Source organism: Fomitiporia mediterranea, assembly GCF_000271605.1.
Source record: "Fomitiporia mediterranea MF3/22 unplaced genomic scaffold FOMMEscaffold_15, whole genome shotgun sequence".
Classification (NCBI taxonomy): Eukaryota; Fungi; Basidiomycota; class Agaricomycetes; order Hymenochaetales; family Hymenochaetaceae; genus Fomitiporia; species Fomitiporia mediterranea.
The window spans coordinates 1,108,012-1,119,608 of NW_006760400.1; the positions used below are offsets into that span (position 1 = coordinate 1,108,012).

The window sequence follows — 11,597 nt, forward strand, 5'->3', positions numbered from 1 at the left end:
TCTATATGCGCATATATTCGACTTATACAAATAAAATAAGGTGGAAGGGATAGTGATTCCTTCTCTTTTACGTCTGTTGGTATCTCTAGTCGTAAGTCGTAAGTAAGACATTGTACATGCGATGTTATGAATGGCTTTATTACTATTATCTGCTAACTCTTCTCAAAGGTGCAAATCCTACAAGTACAAGTATAATACAAATTGGAAATTGAGATTGACACGAACGGAAAATTATCCAATCTGCTGTAAGCGAGAGCAAGGGTATCGGAAATTCGTTTTTTTATATCTATCCGGTCTGAATGCATCGTCTTGTTGTCCGTGTATGAATATACGCAAACCGCTACGAAAGCTTGCCACTGGCGGCGATACCTTCTCGCCTAAAACGCGATCCAGTCCCTCTAAAGCTAGAACCACCGCCCGGACCACGCTTCGGGCCCTCCACCTCCTCGGATTTCTTCTGCCATTGGTTAATGAGTTTGCTGACACCTTGGTATGGCCTCTCAGGTGAGGGTGACCGACGGCCTTCATCTCGCTTTACATTGATGGAGGTGGATGTAGTCGATTCCTTCGCTGCTAAAACAGGAGAAGGAGGGTTCAATGCCTTCCGCTCAAAACGCGGGGATGCCGAGATAGTTGACGTTGCAGGTGCCACATTATCTTTCGCTGGTGATGGCGCATTGTAGCGCAGAGGCGAAGCTGGTCGAGAGCTCGCGCGCGGGCTAGGTTCACGTCTCCGCGACTCCTCGTGACCCGAAGTGCTGCGCGTCGGAGGTTCCAGCGTCGACGAGTAAATAGACTTAGGCGGTTCCTTAGGCGAGTTCGACGGAGAAATATGAGGAAAGCGTACGCTTGCCGCGGACGGAGAGACCAAGGACTCTGGAGCGGGCACTGATGTAGGACTTACTACCCGTAGGCGTGCGGGCTTTGTTGCTGGTGGTGGCTTTCCCACCTTGCTCTGCTCGTCTATCGCTTCATAACGCGAAACCAGATCAGATATTGAACTACGTCGATGCCTAACGAGGCCCTTGTTCGGAGGCGGAGAAAGTGATGCCTTTGCGGGCGATGGCGGAGTCATCTCTGACACAGACTTCTGGACGGGTAAGAGTAACATAGACTGCGGTCGAGACCGTGACGAGGACGTCGTAGAAGCCTGGTTCGCCTTTGAAGGAGACGAAGGTTGCCTGACATGACCGGCAGGAGTGTTCCGAGAAGCTACGGATGGCTTTCGTGATAATGGAGCTGCAGATTTTGACGGTGAAGCCTTCTCAGTGGTCGTTGCACTCGAATTCAGCATTGCTGAAGGACTTGGAGACGTGGATCTTGTGCGATTAAATACCGAACTGGTTGCTGGTGGGGCTACGAGCGTGGAACTCCGTTTATCCTGTTTAGACGGAGAGGTCTTTGGGGACGCACTCCCGCCCCAGAGGTCTACGAGGTCATGTACTGATCCTTGGCGACTCTTGTGACCGATGCGGGTCTGTGCTGGAACCTTCACTGGTCCTGTACTTGGCCGCACCGTGCTGACAGCTTCTTCAGGACCTTCATCCGCCTCGTCCTCAGACGAGCTCTTTGGACTAACAGGACTCCAGTTCTCCGTAAGTCTACCTGACGGACCATTCACATTCTCCTTGTTCGCATCTGAGGTACTTTGTTTCAAGTCAGTTGGCTTTGGCCGGTCAATCGGAACTGGTTTGCGTTTGACCGGCGACGGTACAGCTTCTCGGAGGGATGCTGCACGCCCAACGTCTGGTGGACCTGGACTTTCTAATACCGATGCACGTTTCTCCGGAGACGCGCGAAGTACGGCGGCGTTATCGAACTTCGACCCATCTTCCGCTTCACTTGGTCCAGTCAACCAGTCTTTAGGTGGGTCAGATGAAATTGGAAGTCCAGACACAGGCTTAGTTGGCGACATATCGGGTCCAGTACGCTGCGTTTGCTTGATAGAGATTGAGCTGCGATGTTTCCTTACTAACATAGGTCTGCTCGGTGAACGTAACCTCTCGCGTGCTTCATTATCCACCTTTGACTGCCGAACACTGGTATGTTCCTGCCTGGACTGATTCGCAGGAGAAGCAGAAGTGGATGTCGTAACGGGCGGAATCTGGCCCCTTCGCACGTCTCGCATCGCTGTTCCGGTAACCTGCTGTGAGCGAACGCCCCCGTTTCGCATACTGATGGGAGAAATGAGTTTTGGCTCTGCTGGCGATTGCAACGCGCCTGCAACACTGGCCGGGTAGAACGAAGCAGACGAGCCCTGTCGTGAAGCATTGGGTCGCGGAGGTAACTGTGGCGGAGCTGGTGATGGCGCAGGTGCAGTGGCCGGCGCAGATATTGAGCCTGCAGACACCTTACCACTAAATGTCCCGGCGTCCAGCTCTTCTAGGGATGGGAATCGTTGTTCCGCGGCGAGCGCCTGGTCAGATAGTTTAGGCTTCAGTAACGGGCTAGGATCTCTCCTCAGTATGAGACCCTCAACAGATGCCGGCGAAGGTGACTGGGCGGAAGGTGACGGAGAAATAGAGAATTTGCGATTCGTGGGTTGGAGCGACGGGGACGGTCTATTGGAAGCAGCCTTCTGAGCTTCACCGAGCGTCAACGACTGAGACTTTGGTGAAGGGAAGAGATTCAAGCTCTCGAATGCATCGCCCCCAGGAGGCCTCAACGAAGAATTTCCTTGAGCAGGAATCGGTCGAGGTGCAGCAGTAGGTGCAGGCAAGGGTGACGATGGCGCCACTCGAGCATCAAACGCGTCTGCAAATCCATTTACCGTGCCTGTACGCTGGCGTCCATCATTCTTCGCTCCGGGTATCAACCATGCGTCACCTAGACCACCCGCAGAGCTCACCGGGGGTGGGCTTTTCGCCGTTGAAACAGAAGCTAAGCCAGACTTATGTGCTTTCGCCGGTCTCGAGCTCCAAGGTCCTCCTTCAACGGAGTCGAGTAGATTAAATGCATCCTCAGATACTTTCCGTCCCTTCGTCGGACTGGACGGCCTTCCTCGACGCATAGGGGCTATGGCCTCGAGAACCTTCTCACGCGCCTGTATGCCGTTCATAGGCGGGGAAGTCACCAGTTCGGGTGTCTTCGAGGATGAGGAAATTGTCTTCCGAGTTGCCGCTGGAGAGAGGGTGGCTCGAGGAGAAAGTGGCTCATTAGGAATATTCTAAATACTGATATTAGTCTTTCTCTGGCTTTGGAATAACGTTACTCACGTATGTAAAGCGAGACTTTGTTCCACGCATTTTATGTACAGTTTCCAAGACCTCAAAGACCGATGGCCGATGTGCATTATGTTCCCGAAGCATGGACGCTATAAACAAATTAGCGACGCTTGATGTCGTCTAGATCAAGGGACATACCTATCAGAGCATTCATCTGATGCGAATAGACTGGGTATGGAGGGAATTTGTACTGGACATTTAAGATCGCAAGTACACCATGCTCTTCGAATGGTGTTGTGTAGTAACATAGCTTATACAGCAAAACTCCAAGCGCCCAAACGTCGGACTTCTCGTCCACGGGCCGCCGGAGAAAGACGTCAACCATTTCCGGAGCCCGATATTGCAATGTTGTGTGCTTGTTGAGATCGGCCTCCAGGGCCCGTATCTCTTGTGTTGTGGAGGGCGGACGAGGTGCCACTGGAGTTGCGGAACCAAAGTCACAGAGTTTAAATGAAGTAGGAGATGCTTGCAAGATATTTTCAACCTTGAGATCACGATGCAACAGGGCCGGACGGAGGTTATGCATGGCGGCAACGCCTTCGCACACGTCTACAAATATTTGGAGAATTTCAGCTTCGGTGAGACGTTCGCGTAGTCGCCTATTCATCATGTCGATTATACCACCACCTAGAAATGTCATGAGTTCGTTTACTGCAAGTCGAGGTGGTTGAACTGACCAGAGCAAAATTCCATCAAGATGAAGACTTCGAACATTCCATTTGGCATCCTGTGCCACGCAGCGTCGATAAGATGCACGATGTTTGGATGTCCTTTCAAAATCCTCTGATAAAAATATATTAGAAACCATTCTGATACTTTAAGCAGTTCTCTCACCATAATGTCGACCTCCTTTTTGACGTCGTTCAACATTGCTTCGTTGGTAACCGCAATGCGTTTCAAAACATGATGGGATGTTCCAAGCACAGGCTCCGCAGTCAGAACGAGATATACATGTGCAAAACCACCTATTGGATATCCCGGGTGAATGTCGAGGAAGCTTGACTGTCGTTACCAACGTACCTTGGCTCAGGTATCTCTCGACCTGGACATTGTACTTGTTAACAGCAATCATCTGTCCAGGCATGAGTGTACCCTGGGCTTGCTGGGCATACATTGACGGGAAGGCCATCATGGCCGGAGTGGATTATCTCTCCGTCGTCGTTGGCGACGTGTTTGTAGCGCTCTAGCTGCATTGCCGCGCTGGTGAATAGAACGAGTCACGTGAATCGGTATCCTCATTGCATTTACTTACTTACACGCTGTGCGGCGAGTCTTACGCTCTGTTACTCTCTATTCTTGTCGTTCCCTTGCTTTGCACGACAGGTTTATTTACTAATGAATCAGTGTTAGGTAAAGTACTAGCTGGTAGCATGTCCGATGACACTTTCTTCGGCACCCTCGCTTGGCCGGAATACACTGAAGAAGATCTTCAAATCATTGACGGCCTCTGCGAAGAAAGCGGACCGGATGATATTCCCCTCCTTCGTGGTGCTTATAACTTTCGTACTGGTACCAGCAGACCTGCTGATGGAGTCTATAAGTTAGCTGGTGAAAGCCCGTATGCTCGCTTCAGGAGACAACGCGGTTACTTGTCCGTAACGGACATCGTTGCTCCAGCATGGTAAGGCATATTTGCCTAGCTATGTAATCAGCGACATCATAGGCCTTGTCTTATAGGTGCGAGGTTCAATTTGATTATGGGCTACAACAACGTCGGAGGAGACCACTAAAGGAAAGGCCAAAATCGTTCATTACACCAAGGGGTAAAGAAATCCACGTAAAGACATCCGTTGCGGTTCAAAACGAACAAATGCTGAAGAAGGGCAGGGTATGTATTATTTCGTAAAAGTTTGAACAAATATGTGAATATTATTCTTCATAGGTTGTGCACAGAAAGCTAGAAAAGGAAATTCATAAAGAGGAAGTAGTCATAAAAGTTAAAACGAAGGAGGAAACATGGGCTTTGCGGTATTCCATAACATAGTTTATGCTGCAATCAAGGCCTAAATTGCTTCTCCAGTTTGCTTGACTTCTTGTCTAGGCTTAGCTCTAGCACCGAGTCCCTTGTCTGTGTGAGCCTACATTATTGCTCATAGCTTGATTAAGCTCTGACAGCTAGGACGCATTCAGCGAGAGATTCCCGTATGGGGCATAATACATAATCAGGCGATGTACGGAATTATTGTTCGTGAAATTGCTCTACCCTGAAATTCGTAGCTTATGGTTATCTCAGGACGAGCTACGACTCGAGCGCACAGGAGCCACAGACAGTTCGCCTTCCCAGCAAAAGAAGCACGCAAAGAGTTCAACAGCTCGAAGAAAACTTGAATCCTTTGCCCAATTTGCCCCACGAGTTGTACATGAATCAGCAGGAACGCCCCGTTTTATTGTACACATTCTCGACAACAAGACGCGCAAGACACCAGTGCTACCGTCACTCGCCGATACCCTCCCTACGCGTCTTCAACTCATGTTGTATTGGCTCATGTTCTCACAAGCACTTTCCGAGCCGACAAGCGATTCAAGTTTCTCAGCGTTCTGCGCTCGAACTGGTGCTGACCCGACTCGGCCTTTTTCAGAAAGATTCATCACAGAGATGTCGGAGTTAGTCATTGAGAACGACCTCAGTCTTCATTTTCTTGACGCAAAATGCTTAGAGGACATGGACATGCCCTACTGGGACTCTCTAAAGAAGATGGGCCTCTGTACGGAGGACTGCGTCGGCAAGGACTTATCTCTAGTATACCGATTGCGGGGGGAATCGGTGAAAAGGGCAAAGACCTCGAAAACACCTGCCACCAAATCGGGCAAGCTCTCCAAGGCAGAAGACGAATTACAACCGACTGTGACTGTGAAAGAAACTGTTGAAGATCCTGACGCTAAAACAGACGACGAAGGCGTTAAACTGGCTCCGCCGATGGATGGCTCTGTCAACGCGGTTGAGTCTCCAAGTCTAGAGAAGCCGGATGTCGTTGACATTTCCGGAATATCATCTGCTCAAGCTACCAAGATGTATAATGACGACACCGGAGGTAAACGCAAACGCAAGCGACGAAAGTCTCGCGCATCACCTGCACCGACTGTCAGCTCGAATGATGCCATGTCAAGCGAGTCATCAAGTGGTACGTCCATCTGATACTTCACAATCAATCCATTGACTCATGTTTCCAGAGCACGACACGTCAAGTAACGAAGCTCCCGGCTCAGGCCAGTCTTCCTTTATTTTGGGGACTAAAAAGTTTCAATACGATGCTGCTCTCCTGAACGCTCATCTGTCAAGCGTTCTGGCATGGTGGCATGGGAAGCGCCCGGCTCATGGAGTAACAATCGAAGAAACAGGCAGATGCAAGTACGTCAGGTTTTCTTGTCTTGTCTAGATGACGTCTCACAGATCTAACACACCCCGACAGCTCCTGTGAATACAAGGATGGGTGCGAATGGCGAGAACAGAAAGCACTGGAAGTCATGGAAAAGAAAACAGTTAAAAAGGTGTCGTTGGAAACTACTATCAGTCCTGATTCAACTTCGTAGCTCGTTTACTGGGGATTTTGGATATCTTTTCTTTACTTTACTTTGTCATCGTTTCATGCATCAAAGTCATGTTGCAAAATTGTATCATACATCTCACGCATCAAGTACCCGTAGTAATCATATAATCCATTTCAATCCGGAAACTCCAAAAAATGTCCATTTGCAATGCTGATGTCTCACTTCTTTGCGGGCATCCATTTCAAGTCAAAGGTGTCGGTTGAATCCATTGCTCCACGCGCAAGACCAAAGTGCGCAGCTGAGACTGCTTTCAAACGTTCCCCAACAAGAGTCCCAGTGTCCGACATGTTCGTAACCGTTGTCCGCATTGAGGCCATGCTTGGACTAGCGTGAATTTCGCGTCGGGCTCGTTCTTCCCTCCTGTACGGCAGTGATGTTAATTGGACTGTCGCCGTGCCTCCAAAACCCGATTCCTCGCGCATCCGTGCAATAACCGTAGCCGCTTCCTGCGCGTAGTACGATTGTGTTCGGATAGATGCGCCGTAGCGTAACAAGATGAGTGGAATCGGGATGAGCCCAAGTGAAAGAAAGCCGAACAGTGATACTAGAATGTTATTCGTTACTGGCTAACACCAGAAAACCTCGGATTCAGCTTGCTTACCACCCCATTTCGTTCCAAGAGACTTCAACAAGGAACTCGCCACGAGCGGGAAGATTGAAGCCAACGTAGACCTGCAGATCGTATTACACACGTTGGCGCTGTTTGTGTATATTGTATAAGTCTCGGCGGTACTGTGAAATTTAGATGAGAGCATTCTTGGAAACATAAGGGGAATACCCACTATGTTAAGAATACAAAGAATATTGTCATTGCTGCGAACCCAAAAGGGATGCCGGCTAGTGTGGGCACAATCCAATGTACCCCTCCGCCACTAGTCCTGAGTTATAATCACACTTGAGTTACAAATATAACGTGAAGGCATAAGTGAATCATACCATGCAAACCAGAACAAAGAACCTGGCATAAGGACGCTATATGGTGCCAGTTTCATTTCAGAGTAAATATAAACACCTTTCCAACAGAGTCTCCTTACCAGGCAAGTAACGACAACTTCAGCTTCGCTTCGGGTGAGTCTGGTCGTACAAATTCTGGCTGGAGGACAGAAGGAAGGGGCAAATGAATGAACAGCCGGACAAGAGGCGGATTCAACACGATAGCCGCCATGAAGCCGACTACCATTGCAAGGAATGGTAGTCCAGCGAGTTTGAGTGGGAAGTTGTACTTCGGAAAGGTAAGTAAAGTTATTCAAGGAAATGAAAGAACGGCTGGCTTCACGTGTTTGATGAAAACAACCGGATATAATTCGAAAAATAGGCTAAATAGTTCGGCACCGTCAGTTCGTATCACTTTGAAGCAGCTTAAGCACATACTAGGTTATCCCATAAGCAAGGGATGTCCACACTGCGGCAGCTTGGATAATCGGCTCCCTCATAAACATTGCTAATAATGAGTCATTCAAATGTGTGAGGGAGATCCCTGACTTAAATAACCAGCTTCGTACAAAATGGACGTCCAATATGGAGTCGCAGAAACTCCTTAGTCGACTGTTGTTCAAGCTCGTGTGCTGCACGTGCATATATGAAGCCGTTACTCCTCATCCTCTCCGAACGGTCTGCAAGGATAGTCGGACCGTGCGTCTCCGGGAGAAGGAAGGTAACAGGTAACATTGATGCGACAAAGAACAAATATACCCGTAGAACCCACGGCCTAAATAGGAGGACTTGCATTAGCATGAGCCGTTAATCTGTAACCGATACTTACTCTGGGCCATAATTTACAGTAATGAAGAACCCAACTGGTAATGCAACGCAAGGACCGGCGAAAACGGATGCAGCACTGGTATTATATGAGTACGATGAGAGTGTCTGAGGAGCATCAGCGTACTATAATGCAATTGCTGTAATGAAAAAGGTGTCTAAATCAGGAATGCACTTCTTGTTTTAGCGGTACTAACCAATCCCTTGCGCTCGTTTGTCTGCCATATACATGCTATAGTATCATTTTTGAGCTGGCTATCCTTTGGAACGTGTGATAAGACCTTACTCTGTCAAAAGTCCACCACCGCTACAAACTGTCAGAAGAAAAAGTCGCGGGTATAAACTCTGAACACTTACTTATTAAGAGCACAGCCAGCGCAGCATCCAGATAGGAAACGGACTGTATGTGGATGATGAGATGAAGGACTGAACCAAAGCATACTGCAATAGTTGCGTACAAATAATTATAGTGGCAAGATTATCGATATATGCACTAGGTGCACATGTAACTATATGCGGAGTATAAGTTAGAAATCACTACGAATATGGATATAAAATGAAAACCTATGAGCAGGGGCCATGAAATAATGTATGGAAGTCGCCTTCCATACATTTCGCTCAGAGGACCTAAATCACATTCAGCTACCATTTGAACTTCAGATAACAACGTAATCACCCCCTGTATATCGCATCAGTATGAAGTCCACTCGACCCTTGCCTTTGACTCACAGACAATCGGTCCAAAAGAGAATCCCAAGACATATCCGGATAGACCTAAGCTTACGGTGACGTCCGAGGCTTTGTACGTTTCTATCAGCTGCAGCATAACTGCTGCCTAACTCCCCAAACGACATTTTAGTATGTAGCAGATGGCCAAGGATGGAAAAGGGGGCACATATATGGACGATCCAAACACACTGTGAAAGCTCATTAATATAGTCAATCGAGGTGAGGAGACGGAGAAGTATACTCACGCGACGAAAGAAAGGAAGCACACTTGAAAGGTTACGAGGCACTTCTTCCCATGCGACCAGTTCTTAGAGTCTGAAGGGTCATCCTTTGCGAAGGTGACTAGGAATGGGCTTCTGCTAGACATTTCTGAAGACGAACTCCTGATAGAACTTCATTATAAAGGCTCCGGTACTTGATAGAGCAAACGCCGGATTGCGAAGCATTAAACCTAGTGAGCTGGCATGTAGTCTTGATGAGCAGATTGACATAGACGAGGCAACAGTCCAAAGGTTTCTGAGCAGCTCCATCTAAACTAGATGCAAGTATATTTCATGTCTTGACGTTGAGCAGAGCACTTCTGAAGACCTATTTTAGTGCATTGTTTACGAGGCAGATCAGAACTTCAGACCGATGTCTGGGATTAGGGAAGCTTTCTGATCACGACTCCTAACAGGCGAGCTGCAATCGCTCGGGAAGCGATGTGGAATTCGGCCTCAGTTTGGTAGTGTCGTATGTTGGAGTACGATAGAAAGGTGGCGATTCTTTGTCTAAAATTAAATTGTCTTCATCAGTATGCTTGCTGACTAAGCGTTCCAGTCTGATGGACGGTGGGTCTCCGACCTACTACAGTTGAAAATGTCTTATTGCATCACATTGTAATGCATAAATGGCATAATGCATAGACTTTTGGCCAGACCAAAACTCAGGTCCTCAGCCAAAATGTATTGTTATAATGCATAAATTGTATAATGCATTGGGTTTAGCCCTCTCCCGACATTATGCAATAAGACATTTTCAACTGTAGTACTTGCCCAATCCTACTTCATCTTCGACATTACTTCTGTTATCCCCATTTCCTTCCACTATATTAGAGCGACGAGGCCCAAGCCTACACCTGCTGATAAGGACGCAGCTCTCTGTGGGTTGGCACAATTAGCAATCTGAACCATCATCCGCCTCCAAGCTATAGTTGCCGAAGTCCGGTCCAGGTACGGTCCGGGGCATCTCGGTCGAGCCAACCACACAACAACTTTAAAAGGTAAATACAGCATGTGATAGCCCTTGAAAAAGTAAGTGTTCATGTGCTTTTTTAGCAAAAAATAGGGGCTATGTGGAGCGTGACTCCGTGACCGAGATCCCCCGGACCGTACCTGGACCGGACTTCAGCAACTATACTCCAAGCCAAAGACTTTTGGTTAATGCTGTGTGCAATTAAGGCAGCTAAACGAAATTCAAACTGGTCACTGCCGAGGTGTTTTCTAATTGATTTTGTACGATGGACCAAGTCCGTCTCTGTCAACATAACATCCGACTCTCCATATGGTTGTTCATAGCTGGGCTGCTTAGTCGCCTCTTTATCAGACGTGTGGTTGCTTCAGAAAATCTTCCTGCTCCCGAATAAACTGTTCGTCTCTTGGAGGCTGCACATGGGGCTTGAAGTCTCAATGCAACGTCTATTTCAATTTGGATCTTCGTCTGAATAATGACCGAGTCACCCGGCTCCTGATTTTATGGACTATTCATAGGATGAAGTCCCCATGGAACAACATGTGTTAGTCTCCATCTTGTCTGGATCAGATTGTATAAAGTTATTCGCACTCTATCGAGAGACATTCCTTGATGACGTTAATGCATATTTGAGACAAAGAGTCTACATCTGCTCGTTTCAAGTAATTTCCCTCCACTGGTCTGATTTGACTGCATAAGAGGTACAGACTGACGTCATGGTATCAGGACTGGACTATTCTGGATATAAGGTCACCAAGGAAGTAAATGCACACAGAGGGCAATCAATTGTATAGAACTTAGAAAGGTCTTGTCAATGCACCCGTATTTGACGAGGGATGATAAAGTTTACTAAAGTCTAAACGCCAAATAGTGTGAAAAGGCGAGCGTTGAAAAAGACGCGGTTGTGGGAAGAAGCGGGAGTAATATTAAAGCTGTGTTTTTGCTGTGCATATGAAATGTTTACGATGCCGAAATGCTCCAATCCATGAGAAACTCTCGAGCAAATTTCCATATTTCAACAGAACGTAAACACAGGTCAACCAAGAGGCGATACTGCGCAGTGCGATGACATAACTTGACGCTGAGTAAGAAATGCCAAATAGGGGG

The 11,597-nt window shown here is 47.8% G+C and overlaps 3 protein-coding genes across 3 annotated transcripts; 1 reads left to right on the plus strand and 2 right to left on the minus strand.

The window, feature by feature from the left end:
- Nucleotides 1-107: 107 nt before the first annotated feature.
- On the minus strand, nt 108-4,365 carry FOMMEDRAFT_128984 (uncharacterized protein). The gene is made up of 6 exons (XM_007271036.1): nt 4,245-4,365; nt 4,059-4,189; nt 3,902-4,007; nt 3,363-3,851; nt 3,216-3,313; nt 108-3,166 (listed from the first exon to the last, which is right to left on the minus strand). Exons 1-6 carry the CDS (start codon nt 4,354-4,356, stop codon nt 341-343), a joined length of 3,762 nt encoding a protein of 1,253 aa, XP_007271098.1. The 5' UTR covers nt 4,357-4,365; the 3' UTR covers nt 108-340.
- A 229-nt stretch (nt 4,366-4,594) lies between these two features.
- Nucleotides 4,595-6,755, plus strand: FOMMEDRAFT_161506 (uncharacterized protein; the record flags this gene model as incomplete). Its single annotated transcript, XM_007271037.1, has 8 exons — nt 4,595-4,845; nt 4,902-5,052; nt 5,107-5,192; nt 5,266-5,296; nt 5,355-5,408; nt 5,458-6,346; nt 6,396-6,573; nt 6,635-6,755. 8 exons carry the CDS (start codon nt 4,595-4,597, stop codon nt 6,753-6,755), a joined length of 1,761 nt encoding a protein of 586 aa, XP_007271099.1.
- Nucleotides 6,756-6,931: 176 nt separating this feature from the next.
- Nucleotides 6,932-9,293, minus strand: FOMMEDRAFT_161507 (MFS general substrate transporter; the record flags this gene model as incomplete). The annotated part of the gene is made up of 16 exons (XM_007271038.1): nt 6,932-7,317; nt 7,375-7,505; nt 7,556-7,651; nt 7,710-7,745; nt 7,808-7,995; nt 8,050-8,089; nt 8,145-8,214; nt 8,276-8,481; nt 8,536-8,610; nt 8,659-8,671; nt 8,729-8,763; nt 8,818-8,838; nt 8,889-8,931; nt 8,990-9,040; nt 9,096-9,210; nt 9,261-9,293. 16 exons carry the CDS (start codon nt 9,291-9,293, stop codon nt 6,932-6,934), a joined length of 1,539 nt encoding a protein of 512 aa, XP_007271100.1.
- Nucleotides 9,294-11,597: the final 2,304 nt, after the last annotated feature.